Below are 15,755 nucleotides of genomic sequence, written 5' to 3'. Positions count from 1 at the left end.
GCTGTGGAGCAGCCGAGGGATCTGAAATAAAAATTATCGGGGAACATGTAGACGGGAGTGTATCGATGGTATATGATAAAAATATTTTCTTTAGTATATCAGTGATATAATTATAAGAACCGATATGTAAACGTAACACGAGACTCAAGCAGATAGCTGTCAAATCAGTGTCATATGACAACATCAGTGATAATACAGTTAAAAAATAATAATTTCAAACTGATAAATGTGTGTGTAACTCATCTGTTTTTTTTTCTCTGGACTCTATATGTTGCAGATAACTGGAGTTTTTGGGCCTTCCATTAGGCTCTAGGAGATAATACTGGCAGCCAAAGATATCACAGTCACCCATGGCTCTCTAATAGATATTTTCGATTAGCCTTACTCAATTAACCTCGTTTCCAATTGTACGTGTGAAAACCAGCGGAAGAAACATGCATGCGACCCGCGCCGACACCTCCGAGAGGCGATTCGAGATACAATGCAAACTGGAGTCGGAGATCGCCGCTCTGGAGGCTCTGAAGGAGGCGGAGGAACGCAGCCGGCGATTGACGAGCGGGGTTGTTGGAATACTCTCTTCCTTGGAAGACCGTTTAGCTACGCTGCGCCGTACGATACTTCCTGTTTACAACGAGACTGGGAATCTCCAGGCCCAGCAACACAGTACGCATATGGCATTATCATTTCTCAAGTTTCAAAGCCATCTCCTTCGCTAAGAATTCCTTATCGTTCTTCCTCGCTCTCGTGTTGCAGATATAGAGAGGACTTTGAGCGTGCTGGATCACGCTATTGGATACTACGGCGTGTGTCAAGAGGTGGAAGCCGTGGTACGCGCCGAGCCGAGCGGGCCCGGTGGTCTAGACGGCTTCCTCGAGGCTATGAATCGATTGTACAACGCTCAGCGATACTTCCAGAAAAACAATCCCAGTTCCGTCGAGTTGCAAAACGTCACGGGCCTCTTCTCGATCGGCCTAGAATCGCTTTATGCCGAATTCCACGATATTCTCAATCGCCAAAGTAGACCGATCCTTCCCATTGTGCTTCTGGATCTAATCGGCTCCGACGAAGACACCAGCAGCGAGGATGCGCCGCAGTCTCTGTGCCAATTGCCCGAGAGCGTCATGAGCGATTTGCTCAAGATCGCCGGATGGCTCGAGGAGAGGGGCCACCGTAGACACACGAAGATGTACGCTTCCGTACGTTCCGCCATTTTCCTGAGATCTCTGCTGCTGCTCAAGGAACATCAGAGGAGCGCCAGCGGTGGTAGCACTCACGGTGGAAGTCCTATGCCTGTAAATGAACAATACATATGTAGTAATATGTAGTTCTTCTAGATATTATTTGTGCTAACATAAATATTATTCGCAGCGGGCGAAATTCGCCAACCGACACTCTCTGGATGGCCAAGAGAACGCGGGGCGTAAAGCGTCGCGGCGGCTGCAGCACGCGTTGGACAAGGCCAACAGGATGCTGTTGAAGGCATCGCAAACGACGAGGCTGAACCTGGCTCTGAACTCGGTGTCCAGGAAGCCGACGTTGCAACTCGCCCCGTACTCGATGGAGGACGCGGCGCCCGACGAGCAGGAGATGGAGAATTATCTCTTGCTAGCGGCTGGCCTGCACAAGCTCATACAAGCCGAGCGCGCGCTGGTCGCGAAGATCCTGCCGACTTCCCTGCAGGCGCAAGTGCTCGAGGCCACCGTGCGCGACGCGATGGACCTGGTGGCGCACGACGGAGACAGCATAGCCACGCGCGCCAAACGTTGCATCACGAGACGCGACTTCTCCGCCGTCCTCGTGGTCTTCCCGATTCTGAAGCATCTCGGCGAGCTGAAGCCCGATCTCGAGAGAACGGTCGAAGGTTGCGATTACGCGCTCCGCTCCAAGTTCGCATCTGTACTCGACACGTTACATACAACCGTATGTGTTTCGTCGCTTTTATTCCTAGATCATTCAGGTGGCCCCTGTATGATTTAGATTTTTATTTCAATTAGCAAAATTTTGAATTAACATTCATAATTAAAATGTTTTAAATTATCAAGGTTTAAAAGAAGATTTATCAGTTCATAAAGGATCGAAAAATTATCGGGGTTTCTGACAGATACTTCATTAGTACTCTTTGAGTCTTATCGTCAAACATGATGAAACATCCAGTATTTAAAATAATTAAAACGTGACTAACTTGAGTAACGTGACTCAGTGTCTTCCGGTTGATGTAAATGGCGTATACTTATTTCCGCGATAAGACGCATAGGTATTAAATGAATCATTGTACAAAAAAAAAAGAAGTCCACGATTTTACGTATTTTGAGCATCGTTCTATGTACGATATTTTGGCACATTTTTGTATTAAAAGAGATTACTCCAATATGCAAATTGAATCGTTCACTTTAAAAAGATACTAATTACATAGTAGCACCGTATATAATATTAATATACAATACAATGACGAATGAATTGTCGCAGATAGAAACCGGTAAAATTTTATAACTATTTTTTTATGCGCTTGGCTACTTGTCATAAATTAAGAATAAAGATGCGTAACCAATATAATGAAACTATTTAATTTTGCAGGGTGCTAAAGCTCTGGAAGAGTTCGCGGAATGCGTGAGAAATGAATCCGGCGCGGGTTTGCCAAAGGACGGTACCGTGGCGGAAGGAACTAGTAACGTCTTGGTCTTTCTGGAACAGCTGGCTGAATACGCGGATATGGCTGGTGCCGTTCTTCGACGCAATCTTTTCACGGATCAGTCTGCGTTATATTCAAAAGATCCGGAAAATGTACATAAAACGGTTCTCGGTGTATACGTCAGTAAGTTCATTGCCCACTATTCTCCGTAATTTAATTTAAAGCAGCTGAAATATCATCGTGGGAATATCGTTGGTTTGACCGAGGGTCGTTTTGTCTTCTTACAGAAAAGGTACTTGCTCAATTGAATCTGGCGCTAGTGAGTAAAAGCGACGCGTCTTATTCCGATCTCGCTTTACGAGCTTTATTTCGGCTGAATAACCATAATTACGTGGTTAACGCTCTCTGTCGAAGTTCTCTTATGGAGCTGCTCTTACTGGCCGAGCCAAGTGCGGAACAAACATATCACGATCTACTTCGCAAAGACAAAAACAATTACGTTACTACGACATTTGCCAAGGCCCGATCGTATCTCGCAGACGAGCCAGGTTTGTGCCTTAACGTAAAAGCTTTCAACGAAGCTATAAGTAAGATTCTAAATACCTCTTATAAGTCACAGAAAGAAATAGCAAACATACACGTGTTTAGATCGCATTCATAATATATCGTGTATTGTTAAGTCTACTTTTTGAAACAATCACGGAAGTTTTTCAACAATTAACGGATCTAGACTTATCGTTAGTCGCATTAATTTCTGTTACGCGTTTTTTTTTCTGCCCCTCGCATAGATCTCGCCGCCAAAACGTTGAAGGAGAAGTTCTTGGGTTTCGCGCGAGAACTCGAGGAAGTGGCCAAGTGTCAGCGTTCGTACTCGGTGCCTGATAGATGTCTGCGCGAGGAGTTAAGGAAGGAATTGCAGGAGGCGATTGTACCGCTGTACACCGCGTTCCACAACAAGTATCGCGGCACGTCGTTCTCGAAGAATCCGGCGAAATACATAAAGTATACCCCCGACCAGATATCGGCGCTGATCAACACGTTTTTCGACACCGCCGCGTAATAAAATGTTACATGTGTGCCGTACCGAAGATTTGTTTCTCTCGCCAAGGAATTAGCAGAATAATTTAATAAACACCCATTTAATAAAGCATATTTAGTTACAATAGTTTTTATGATTCTTTTTCCGTACGGACCGAATCTTCATTTCTTTCTCAAACAGATTGCACAGAGATTATAATATAGAATCTGCGATGATTGAGAGTCTAGTTAGGTCTTGGTCCAGCTTCCCCTCCCCTCCCCAGCGTTTTGTTTTATATATATTTATAATATATATATAAAAAAACAAGTAACGATTTAGATTCGATCAGCGACTTTTATATACATATACATATATATAATCTATTTATATATATATATGTATATATGTATGTATATATGTATATGGCTCGTATTACCACTTACAATATACGCATACGCGCGTACGTAAAAGTCGTATACTATATGTGGTAATAAGTAGGAATACATTTGAAGTTCAGCATTTATGTACAGTTGTTATGTTATAGCGAATTCTCTCTCTCTCTCATTATATACTTACACATTCATGCTTCACTCTCAAATTCATTCTCTCTTCCGTACTGGTTAACAGTCTCTCGTTTTTCTCGCGCATACAAAACATTCACGCGTCCTCTGCTTCAGTAGTCGTATCCTGTTTTTCTTTTTCTAAATGCGGCATTATACTCGTTTTTTTCCCCTTTTCAATTCCAGCCCGATGACACGGTAATTCCTGTGAGAAAGAACATGCATTGTGCGCACTAATCACAGATCACCGCGCAAGAGGCAACGTGCAAGATCGGAACAACACGAAGCAGAGAAATCGTTAAACTCGATTTGACATTTATACTTATATCACATACATCTAGAACTCTTGTACAGTTAGCTATTTTTTTCCCTTTTTCTTAAATTACGGTATGTAACATTTACGATAATGTTAACCAATTTAGTGGAAGAAGGAAGCCATGTTATGCGGCCGCGCTGCGCTACCGATTCCGCTTGGAAAATATAGCTATCAGGTTTTTCATTTTTTTTATTTTTCGCGCGTCTATCGGTTAATTATCGTTTTCAGAAACTCACCCTCGAAGCGAAACTATATTGTTAAACCATTGCGTTTCAACAGAATTAAATATAGGACGTGCACAGTGAACATTGAATGGCATTCGATTAACGCATCCAACGCCTTCAATTAGATTTTATATACAATTTCTCAAACCTAGGACTTTTACGAAAATAACAGATCGGTATTTTTTCAGAGGCTAACGAATTCTCTTTGCGTGTGAAAGCAACTCTGTCGAAGCTCCGTTAAAGCTTCCAATAATATATATTGCATTGAACGTTCGGAATCAAAAGAAATACTTATGGTTGCTCTAAGTACTTGGAGAAATGTATATATGCGTGGAGTTACCGTTATTCACATTTATAATGAACATCTATATGAATATCGTCCAAACAGTTTTGCCATGTATTCTACGCACATATCTCTAAAAAATATTCTCTCTTTCTCTCTGAATTCATATCATGATGCATATTGAAATCCTTCGCGATAAGGAAAACTACTGATTTTTTTTTTCGTCTTTTTTTTCCATTTTAAATGCGTTAACTATACGTGTCCTACCTAAAATGTACAATGGCAAATAGCATAAAATGGTTTTCCTCTTTGATTAAACTGATCAGTGTTATACAGTCAGTGTTTGGACGCTTATACAATTATATGGTAATATTTGCTTTTTTTCTTTTACCATTCATTATATAATTATTAATTGTAATATTAATAACGTACTTCTAGTATACTGTACAGTGGTTAGTTCAGTTATTTTGGCTTCTTTTACACTCCTTTCGCTTAGAACATCCAGTCGATTCGCATTTTATAGCCCTATAACATCATCAGACTGTCTAGACTGGAAGTTTTGCTCGCGTAGACAGCAGGAAACCTCCCCCGTAATTTATCTCTCCTTTAGGATGTGCTGGAGGCCACATAAGAATAAATTTTAATATTTCGAATTCACGATTCCCTGTGAACCCTCTTTTGTTTTGCTCGCTGGAAATTTGATACCGAACTGACGTTTGTGCGCTTATGTGCTGGCAGAAGTTTTGCAGCCTCTTTGCTGACGTAGGCTGGTACAACTGGGGTTCCAAATAGTCGGTAATTCACCCGATCGATTCGATTGTGGTGCTTGGTACACTGGAGATGAGACGACGTGACACTTTTTTTTAACACATTCCAGTACCAACGTGCAAAGAGGGATACATTTAATATTATAGAAGGAAACATCTGCGCTTTGGCTTCACTTGCAGAACGGGGCACAGCACGGCGCGTATCGCCTCGTCGAACACAGTCTTCAAGCCTTTCTGCGTCAGGGCGGAGCATTCCAAGTATTTGACAGCGCCGATCTCCTTTGCCATTGCCAAACCCTGCGGCAAATGAGATACGTATTGAATTAATAACGTTCTAAATATTTATATAAAACAAACGAAACTGTCACTCGTGTATTATTTATCAATTTCCTTGACATTTACAACTTGCGATGCATTTCCTATGCAGCTAAAAATGTAACGTTGATTTCTCAGTCATTATTACTCTCTCTATCTCTCTCTCTCTCTCTTTCTCTATTCTCTCTACACTCATTTTAATCTAAAAGTATACTCTTTGATCGTTTTAAATACCAAGTCTTTTTATAATCGCGTTATGAAAAACAACGTAAGCAGAAGGTCACAAACCTGAGGGTAAGTAATGGGAGCTAGCTTCTTGTCTTTCAAACGCTCAATGGTCTCCTTGTCCTCGCGCAGATCCAGCTTAGTGCCGACTAAGATAATCGGAGTGGCAGGACAGTGGTGACGTACTTCTGGATACCACTTGGCGCGCACGTTCTCAAAACTCGCCGGGTTCACCAGCGAGAAGCAAATCAGAAAAACGTCAGTTTGTGGATAAGACAACGGCCGTAGTCTGTCGTAATCCTCCTGTCCCGCCGTGTCCCACAGGCCGAGATTAATCGGCTTACCGTCCACCATCACATTCGCGGAATAGTTGTCGAACACCGTTGGTATGTACTCCCCGGGAAATGCATTGGTGGTGTAGCTGATCAACAAGCACGTTTTACCCACCGCACTGAGGAACAGAGAAACGTAACGATTAACAGTCATCCATTTACTCGTGCAAAAAACGGAGTACAAGTCCGAATTCATTTTACATAACATCTCGTTAGATGAATCATTGCGCGAGGAGCGGAATTTTCATTCGCGAATCGCAAGTTGCTCCGAAAATTCGCTCGCGAGCAATTTTTCGGAGCATTTCTCTTAAAAAAGACATGACACGAGCGGATAAATCGCTCCGAGCCCGCGCCGTCTCGTGCCGCGTGTCGGGGGAGCCTCTCGTCATCGACGAGAACGGCCCGTCGTGCGAGGGGCCGGGGAGAACGTGACGTGACGTCCTCGCGCGGGCACGTCAACGTCGTGCCGCGGGCCGCGTGTCGTGCCCCGCACGACGGGCGTGGTGGGCCTCGCGGACGAGAAACGGGGCCGCCCGCGCTCGCGGCCCGGGAAAGGAGGCGAGGGAGCAGTCCGGAGCGCGTCCGGAGATCGCGCGGGGCCCGGCCGAGGGCGGCGGATCTCTCGGGTCCCTCGCGCCCGAGTCCGGGGGGTCTCCCGGACGCGGTGAACGGGTCCTCCCCGCGGTGGTTTCCCGCCGTGCTACGTACCCGTCGCCGACGACCACGCACTTGATGGCCTGCATCCTGGATGTCCGATGCCGTCCGTAATACACGTACGGAAGCACGTAAAATCGCGCGATACACTGAGTCGATTCTACGCGGGAGGGAGAGAGAAAGAGAGAGAGAGAAGAGAGAGGGCGGGAGAGGAAGAGACAAACGGCGCGGTACGTATACGCGACAGGAAGAGGGCAGCGGCGACGGGAGGAGAAGAAAGAGGAGGAGAAGGAAGAGGAGCGCGTCGAGAGAGAGGATGGAAGGAGGGGGGGTTAGGGGGAGAGAGACGTGAAAGAGAGGAGGTCGCGGGAGGAAGCGCGACGGACGCAGCGATAGGATTGAGGTTAGAGCGCGACGGAGATACGTGACCGTGACGGAGGCGCGATGAGCTCCAGCGACTGATTGGTCGGCGTCGCGCGACTGGCTAGTGGCTTGGCTTTGGCTTGCTCGCTTTCGGTCCGGCCCGGGGGCACAGCGCGGCGACGATCGCAGCGGGAGGCGGCACGGGACGGATGAACGGATCCGACCGCGAGGCGCGACGTATCTCTCGGAAATTCCTACGCGACGAGCGGAGAGCGGAGCGAGGAGCGAGCGCTGCGAGCGAAAGGTTATCGACACGCCTGCGCGGCACCCCGACAGATGGCGCGTCGTCCGACGCGGAGAGACACGCCAATGGTTGACGACGTTGACGTTTTATTTCTAGGTTATGTCTCGTTAGGCTAGTTTTTGTCAATTAGCTTTGATTAGAGGTGGTATCTTCTTTTTCTTTTCTTTTTTTTTTTAATAAATATGCATTTATAAAGCTATATAATGCCGCGGAAGATACGTGTTATGTTCGCGACCGCGACCGCGCTGGGTATATGCGTCGTGATATTTCAGGTATGACACATTGATGAAACTGATTGACAGCCAGACGTCCACGGTAGCTAATTGATTCTAATTTTCAGTTATGCTTAATACTCGGCGACCGCAAACGATTGTCTCTCTCAGGTAATTTTTGTTTACTGCCATGTCGATGCTTCTCGGCAAAAGATTGACGTGTCTCGATGTTCTGTCACGCCCAGATGACGACGTGCCTGTCGTATTGTGGTGGACGCCGTTCGGTAGTAGGAATCGGGTGAAAACTTGCGGGGACGCTAGATGTTACTTCACGCACGATAGAGCGTTTGAGAGCAACGTACGCTTGAAAGTACGATCCTCTTGCATTTTCTACCTCTCTCTGAATTGGTTTGGAGTAAATTTTCTGTATTCTGCATGCACTCGTGTCCATTTCTTCCAATGCGGATCAAGTTTGATCTCGGTTTAACTTACCTTTTTGTCTTTTTCTAATTCTCAGAACTGGAAAAAGATAAATTAAACTGAAATCAAAGTTAATCCGCATCGATAGAAATGGACGTTACTTGACTTTTATAGAGTATTCTGTTTTACGGAAGTAATCTTCGCGTCCGTGATTTGCCCGGTTGGAGGAACAGTGCCATATCGTGGGGCTTACTTCACGAGGAATCTCCTAGGAATAATCCTGTACTCGTTCACGAAGAAGCGCTCAATCTGTTTAACTACTCTTCTACATTTAGCAGATTTAGTAATGTACCACTCACGCTTCTCGACTTACCAGGTTTAGAAGAATTAGTAGGTAAAGGAAAGACACGACTGACGGAAGTAATTTTCTCCAACTCTAATTTTCTAGTATTCAAGTAACGATACGTATAATCAAAAGTTTTACGAACTTCACGAGTCTCAAATCTAAAAGGATATAAAAATAGGATATTTGTGTATGTGTAGAAAAGTCGTATTACATGTCTACCAAAGAGAAGTCTGCATTGATGCGTGCAGAAGATTTAGCACCAGTATTATACATTCAATCCGACTGTGATACCGCTAGTGACAGGGATCGCTATGTCGTAGAGTTAATGAAACATATTCGAGTTGACTCCTACGGTGCATGTGTGAATAATGCACAGCTCGACGACAGGTACATTTACTTAATGCAATTATGGTTTTACTCCCAGCAATTAATGGATTGTCAGCGGATATAAAACGTGCCCGTTTTCTCAGGTTGAAGAACAACTATCTCGATATTTTAAGTAATCGTGAATTCTTGTCCTTTGTGGCCAAATATAAGTTTACCATAGCCTTTGAAAATGCGATTTGCGAAGATTATATCACGGAAAAACTGTGGAGGCCGCTTATCGTTGGTTCTGTACCAATATATTACGGATCACCATCTTTTAAGGTATTTTTTTTCTCTTGAAAATTGTGATTCGAGTCTCGCAATTGAATCCGCTTTATCTACTAGATTTTTGACTTTGTAGGATTGGCTCCCAAATAATAAATCTGCTATCTCGATATTAGACTTTGCCGGTCCGATAGAGCTCGCCAACTTGTTGCACAATCTTTTAAAAAATGATTCCGCGTACGAAGAGTACTTGTCTCACAAATTAAGCAAGCGCGAAAATCGCGTTACAAATAGCGAGCTGCTACGCGTGCTTGAAAGGAGACCGACGGGAATTGCTAATGAATTTGGGAATTACGTGGAAGAATTCGAATGCTTCGTTTGCGAACGAATACAGAGGAATGATCACAAATTAGAAAAGAGTGTAGTGACGAAAAGACAGTACAATTGTCCTCTGCCGAGAGATCCGATAACAGGCGAGATCAATAAGCGCAATTGGTGGACAGAACAATGGAATATTGAGAAATGCGGAGCTAAGCTATTAACTCATTACATAACTAACAATCTCAGCATTAATGTAAATCGTTTTGACGAACGAAAGATGAACATGTATGACAATAATGAATGCTGAGACACGTAAAATGAGAAGTTTTGTACAATTTTGATAATATAAATACTCGAATGATTCATGAACGAGGAGGATGAATGCTTTAAGTCCAAGTTTATGTTACAAGCATCTCTTTTAGTATTATAGAAATATTTTTTTTACATATTCATTTTGTATAAAATAATGTATTAGAAATTATTAAATGCATCGTACAGAATGTATAAGCCTGTGCATGATAGAAAAAGTTTATGTTTTTACGCGTACATATGTACAATATTTTTTAATTGTAGACAGAGTTTGTAGTCTTATTTGCCTGTGAGATTTTTTACCTTAATTGTTTATTATATTAGTAATGAAATTTTGTCTCACTTTATGCTATCTAAGCATAAAAATAAAAAGCTAAAATCTTCGCACGTAAAGCCTTTTCTCAATTCGTTGATTTTGTTTGCAAAACCGGTGCAGACACCTTCATTAACTCACACAAATTATTTCGGATTGGACGTAAATCTGAGATTGGCTGTTCCCAATCCGTCGCGTTCAATTTTGTGAGTATACTTGATAAATCTTCTTCCGGTATATCCATTTCCTCTCCATAAAGGATCAACGCCTCATAAGTACGTATAGCCGTTGTTTTCCTTAAGCTCGTGTATTTATGACACAAAAATATACTCAGTTGACAAAATGCTCTCTTTGCAACGGGTCCTCGTACCTAGAAACATGATATTTAATATACTTAATGAGATACAATTTTAATCATGGATTTTAATAAAGTTACATATTATAGATTTTTATATTTTTATATGTAATTAGTTACTCTGTAATAATTATCAATAAATAATTATTCTTGTCAATTTTTACAAACCTGTAGTAACTGGCAGAAAACATGTATACTGCTAATGAGCAATTTCATGTTACTGGAATATTTTATTTCGTGTTTCAATAGTGTTAATATACGTTCTGAGATTGTATTGTCTGCATCATCCAAGACAGACTGAATGCAACCTGAACTCAATAAACGATCCAAGAAAGCCAATATCGATGTTATCATTCGTTCGTTTTTATGACTCTCCTCGAATATATTTAATATTTTTTCACATAAATCCTTTAAGCCCGCCTCGTCGATCTCTTGTAGATAAGTAAATAAAGAAACACTCGAATGTTTTACCTGGCAAAGATAAGAGATAAAAGATAAGTAAGAGATAAAAGATAAATAGCTTATATAATTAGTAAAATTATAGATATTACTAAAAGTCGATTTTGCCTTTGTCAAATGAATTAGCTCACTCACGCGCGTGGATGTTTAGATAATATTTTATACTTTATATTTAAAAATTAAACTTACCAATGATTCGCTTATGCCGCCGACGCTGAATATAATTCCGCGTAACAAATTTATTTTATATGGTGGAAAACTTAACATCTTAATAAATCGTGGAAACGTTGCAGATTCCATTCGCCATTCTATAGTCTCCTTACATTCGTTATAGGGAAATATATCTTTCAATTCCTTATGATATGGTATATTTGGAAGTGGCGGATCGCTATGAAGAAAGAGAATCAATTAATCATAAATTATTCATAAATCTTGCTAATTAAAATTCTTTATATTTTATTAAGTTGCTCTTTGTATAAGTAAAGAATTGTAAAATTACAGTAGACACACACATATCACCGCGTTTTTACCTGTGTATAAGCGCACTGAATACAGTACCAGCCTGAGCTCGAATTCCATCTATCCTCTCGACAGCCTGCTGCGCGACACCGCCGATAATAGCAGCCATTAAGTCCTCATTCAATACGGATAATAGTTTTGCTTGCGATACTAGGTTTGTCAACACCTGCAACAATATAGATATTTTAATCGCAATCAGTTTTCTGATGTATATTGACAATAAAACAATTTTGCTGCCATGGAATACGCACGTGCAGTCCAATCATAGCCGCTTCTCTCACCCAAGCTCCTATATCTCCACGACTATCTATGGTATATTCTTTAAGAGCCAACAAATAACAATTGTACAGATCTGTCACAAACGATTGCCATTTGTCTGAAAAGAGAATGTATTTATTCGGAGTAAATATTGTGAAATGTCAATAAATATGTGATATCTGAATGGGAACTCACCGAGTTCGTCAATTCCTAGCGTTTGCAGCACCATTGTTAGTGAGTGCAAAGCTTCTTTCCTACTCTCCGCCCATTTCAGCGTGTTCTCAGATATATGAGTGCATGTGATTAACGAGTTTATAATGTCTTTCACTCTTTCACGAATTACGAACAGTGGAAAATGTCCTGTAAAATAAAAATAAAATTAAATGAAACAATATATGCTTGGCATATGTAAATGAAATGCATCCTTCAATTTACCTATTGCCTGTGCAAATCCTATTCTAATGGACTGACTACTCGATTGTAAGGACTCCAGGTAACGATTAACTACAGCACTTCGGGCGTCATGATCGATATCTACATAATATTCTAGAAAAAAGTTTGTATGTGCTTCGGCCGCTTTTAATTTAACTGCCGACACTTCGTGGCTCAAACATTCTTCTAATAATTTTTGCCAGTCATCTGTATTATCAATGATTAATAGTATATTAGATACAAAAGCAATTTTTCAAGTAAAACTTGTTTTAATTATTAATACGTGCCTACAACGTCTGTAAAATGAATAGGAAAGTGAACGATCGAACATTTCTTAATTAGCACAGCACAAGCTTGTTTCATTAGCTCTCCCCCAAGACCCTTAAATTGTCCTCTACTTCTGAAAGTTCGTACTATATCTTGTATATCAGCTACAGCCGTGTCTCCTGAATAAAAATCGAAAATGTTAGAGATATTTAAGGAAAAATAAAAGCTGATCTCTGCGTATGGCTTCACGTATTCTTACCGATAATATGTCCAATTTCATCATTACAATGATTGTATAAAGCTTCGAGAATTTCCGCAGTAGCTAACACTGCACCGTGCCTAACATTTAAGTCGATAGAATTTAGCATGTCCAATAAAGTCGGCAGTACTGTCTCTGTCATATAATGTGGATCAGCTGCCGTCAGATTGAAAAGTGACTGCAACAAATTACTAATGATAAAACCGAAAATTTGTGATATTCGACATTGTAAACGTTCAATTAGTATCAATTGTCGAAACTTACCTTAGCTGAAAGCTCTCTGATTGCAGTGTCCCAATGTGTCACTTTCTTTGCCACTAAGTGATCTATTAAGGGCTTCGTGTACTCTTCATATTGTGCGATTTGTACGCTAACAGATAATATTATAAGAAATTGATTACATTATAAGAAATGTGTAAGTCAGAATTGTTGAATTCTATACCTGATTTTGAGATACGTATGACTCCTTACGCCAACTTCGAAATAGTCAGCGATAGTCAGTATATCTATGCCATGCGGAAAGTTGTCTTGTCTTCCAACGTTTTCTTGAAACGCGGCAGACGCTGCTCTTCTGCAGTTTATCTGTCGGTGCAACAATTATTTATATGAATTATGAATGCGATAAAAATGAAAAATAATGCAGAGGTATACGCGCGACTTGTACCTCTCTATCGAAGCATGTCACAACTAATAACATTGCTGCGATCTCCTTGACGTAATGTTCGAAAACATGCGAATCATAGGCTCTCGGAAAGGACCAGCATATGTAACAAGCGGCATCTCTGATCAAATAACCGATCGATCCATAAGTTGTAGGTTCATCAAAGACTAAGGCTTGCAGAACGACGGGAACGACATCGCTCAGACGATGAGGCAACAATAGGCCACGTCTTCCTGAAATATGCGCAGTAAATGTATACAAGTGATGGAATAAAAATTGTAATACATTTCTAAACGTAAAAGGGATGTGCTTACCAAGTTCCGCGAGCGCCAAACAACCACCATGCCACGCTGCATCTGATTCACGTCCGGAAAAGAGATTTAATACAAAACCCAGAACGTCGTCAGCTAAATCTATCGGTAATCTTGCGGTTATTCTGCCGATACCTTTTGCTGCGGACCACCTATGTCGTAATATAATAATATATTAATATATTTAATTAAAAAAATGATAATATGTTATATTAATTTATATAATATATAAATACAATAATATATTGATATATAATTTAATTCTTATTATATATCTATATATTATTCAATTCAATATTATATCTAATAAATGACAGATATATACCTTATGGTAATCGCTTTATCCCGAAGACCCTGTACAAGTTGCTCTATTATATCTTCAATGGCCGGAGGAATCTCCTGATCTTCATTATCACTTGAAATACTTAACTTTTTAATATCAATAATCCTTTCAGTATTATCAATATCTGCTTTAACGTTAGGCATAATACTTATCGGCCGACTCATCTTCTGGTAGCGCCAAGATGCTAATTTTGTTCTCAACAATACCAGACCTGAGATGAAAAATAATTTTTTCATATTTCCAATTTTTTATTTATAAGAAATGGATATGGTCGAATGAAACACTAGATACCTATGCGCTGGACAACTTTCATTCCAAATTTCCTAATAAGATCTGTTGGATTGTCACTTAGCCGGAGTTTCAGCATATTATCGAGAAGCATTTGGCTATATGGTTTGACGTCTTCTCTAGCGCTATGCTTCAATATTGAGGATATTACAGCCAGAGGTCCATGTCTCAAAGGATCATTTTCTATACACTGGAAAAATGTGAAATAATGTATGAGCGACACTTGGAAAATCTGTGATATTACTCCTAGGTTGCTCATGTTAAATAATATTCAATATCTTTAGAGAGAATATACGTTACCTTTAAGCACCACATAATCATTTCTTCCAAGTATAATTTTTTGACATCCGATCTTGTTAAAAAGTTTGCTATTAAAAATACAGCCGCCACAGCACACGCGTCTTTCGACAGACAATATAGCTTGCACACTTTCAAAATTCTGTAACATAAGAGTAAAAACAACGTATTCCATTGCCATTCGAATGAAATAGCTTCACACAGACTAAGATAACAGCGTCAATGGTACCTGACAATAATAGTCTGGTCTGGATCTATATTCTCAGACGTTTCTAGGCGAGACAGAGGAAACGGTATCTTAGAGATGATGGACAACCAGATGAGCAAGACGTATCTGGTCTCCCACGTCTCCACATCGTTCAGGTCCTGCTTCTCGAGCATCCTTAGCACAGGCAAGAGGTCCCCCACCTCGTGTGGGAGATAAGTAACGATCCTCTTGTACGTCTTCACGGACATGATGATAAACAGGTACTTGAACGCGTTGTGCTTGACGTTCACCGGACAGTCCTCGTCTTTGGTGATCGACAGCAAGGACTCCAGGATCCGCTCGAGGTACGGGTCCAGGAGGTGATGCTGATCCTGGTACTGGGAGAGGATGAAGTTGAAGCGGTCCCGGTTCCGCTCCACCAGATCCGGCCGCCTGAGCTCCGCGATCAGGGTGGTCACCTCGTCCACCTCCTTGAACGTGCTGAAGCCGCATCCCACCCTCTCCGGGATGTCCGCGCCGTCGTTTAACACCATCGTCCGGGGCTGCCACTCGCTCGACACGCGTGACTCGCGCGGATCACAAACCGCACGACGAAA

The 15,755-nt window shown here is 41.5% G+C and overlaps 4 protein-coding genes across 4 annotated transcripts; 2 read left to right on the top strand and 2 right to left on the bottom strand.

Moving 5' to 3' along the window:
- The first annotated feature begins 434 nt into the window (after positions 1-434).
- On the top strand, positions 435-3,794 carry Exo70 (exocyst complex component 7). The gene is made up of 6 exons (XM_071790751.1): positions 435-663; positions 754-1,292; positions 1,369-1,920; positions 2,575-2,812; positions 2,917-3,177; positions 3,418-3,794. Exons 1-6 carry the CDS (start codon positions 435-437, stop codon positions 3,687-3,689), a joined length of 2,091 nt encoding a protein of 696 aa, XP_071646852.1. The 3' UTR covers positions 3,690-3,794.
- Positions 3,753-7,625, bottom strand: Rac1 (ras-related protein Rac1). Its single transcript, XM_071790785.1, has 3 exons — positions 7,378-7,625; positions 6,401-6,788; positions 3,753-6,094 (listed from the first exon to the last, which is right to left on the bottom strand). Exons 1-3 carry the CDS (start codon positions 7,410-7,412, stop codon positions 5,939-5,941), a joined length of 579 nt encoding a protein of 192 aa, XP_071646886.1. The 5' UTR covers positions 7,413-7,625; the 3' UTR covers positions 3,753-5,938.
- Positions 7,626-7,644: 19 nt separating this feature from the next.
- On the top strand, positions 7,645-11,196 carry Fuctb (alpha-(1,3)-fucosyltransferase 10). Its single transcript, XM_071790769.1, has 7 exons — positions 7,645-8,262; positions 8,331-8,373; positions 8,448-8,572; positions 8,797-9,016; positions 9,166-9,355; positions 9,439-9,616; positions 9,696-11,196. Exons 1-7 carry the CDS (start codon positions 8,194-8,196, stop codon positions 10,185-10,187), a joined length of 1,317 nt encoding a protein of 438 aa, XP_071646870.1. The 5' UTR covers positions 7,645-8,193; the 3' UTR covers positions 10,188-11,196.
- Positions 10,278-15,692, bottom strand: Tbcd (tubulin folding cofactor D). Its single transcript, XM_071790739.1, has 17 exons — positions 15,181-15,692; positions 14,955-15,093; positions 14,658-14,844; positions 14,349-14,577; positions 14,027-14,175; positions 13,716-13,945; positions 13,494-13,633; positions 13,316-13,421; positions 13,052-13,229; positions 12,813-12,971; positions 12,529-12,732; positions 12,289-12,453; positions 12,087-12,211; positions 11,847-12,001; positions 11,506-11,704; positions 11,026-11,328; positions 10,278-10,872 (listed from the first exon to the last, which is right to left on the bottom strand). Exons 1-17 carry the CDS (start codon positions 15,690-15,692, stop codon positions 10,591-10,593), a joined length of 3,462 nt encoding a protein of 1,153 aa, XP_071646840.1. The 3' UTR covers positions 10,278-10,590.
- Positions 15,693-15,755: the final 63 nt, after the last annotated feature.

Source organism: Temnothorax longispinosus, chromosome 10 (genome assembly GCF_030848805.1).
Source record: "Temnothorax longispinosus isolate EJ_2023e chromosome 10, Tlon_JGU_v1, whole genome shotgun sequence".
NCBI lineage: Eukaryota > Metazoa > Arthropoda > Insecta > Hymenoptera > Formicidae > Temnothorax > Temnothorax longispinosus.
This window is presented reverse-complemented; position numbering and strand designations above follow the sequence as displayed.

Excerpts from the sequence above, each read along its gene's own strand:
- Exo70 (XM_071790751.1), top strand. The coding sequence starts at position 435 with ATGCATGCGACCCGCGCCGACACCTCCGAGAGGCGATTCGAGATACAA. Across the intron at positions 1,293-1,368 it reads ACGGTGGAAGTCCTATGCCT|CGGGCGAAATTCGCCAACCG; the intron begins GTAAATGAACAA and ends TATTATTCGCAG. Across the intron at positions 1,921-2,574 it reads TCGACACGTTACATACAACC|GGTGCTAAAGCTCTGGAAGA; the intron begins GTATGTGTTTCG and ends TTAATTTTGCAG.
- Rac1 (XM_071790785.1), bottom strand. The coding sequence starts at position 7,412 with ATGCAGGCCATCAAGTGCGTGGTCGTCGGCGACGG. Across the intron at positions 6,789-7,377 it reads TGCGTGGTCGTCGGCGACGG|TGCGGTGGGTAAAACGTGCT; the intron begins GTACGTAGCACG and ends TCTGTTCCTCAG. Across the intron at positions 6,095-6,400 it reads CTCCCATTACTTACCCTCAG|GGTTTGGCAATGGCAAAGGA; the intron begins GTTTGTGACCTT and ends CATTTGCCGCAG.
- Fuctb (XM_071790769.1), top strand. The coding sequence starts at position 8,194 with ATGCCGCGGAAGATACGTGTTATGTTCGCGACCGCGACCGCGCTGGGT. Across the intron at positions 8,374-8,447 it reads CAAACGATTGTCTCTCTCAG|ATGACGACGTGCCTGTCGTA; the intron begins GTAATTTTTGTT and ends TGTCACGCCCAG. Across the intron at positions 9,356-9,438 it reads AATGCACAGCTCGACGACAG|GTTGAAGAACAACTATCTCG; the intron begins GTACATTTACTT and ends CCGTTTTCTCAG.
- Tbcd (XM_071790739.1), bottom strand. The coding sequence starts at position 15,692 with ATGGTGTTAAACGACGGCGCGGACATCCCGGAGAGGGTGGGATGCGGC. Across the intron at positions 14,176-14,348 it reads GATAAAGCGATTACCATAAG|GTGGTCCGCAGCAAAAGGTA; the intron begins GTATATATCTGT and ends ATTACGACATAG. Across the intron at positions 13,634-13,715 it reads TGACATGCTTCGATAGAGAG|ATAAACTGCAGAAGAGCAGC; the intron begins GTACAAGTCGCG and ends TTGCACCGACAG.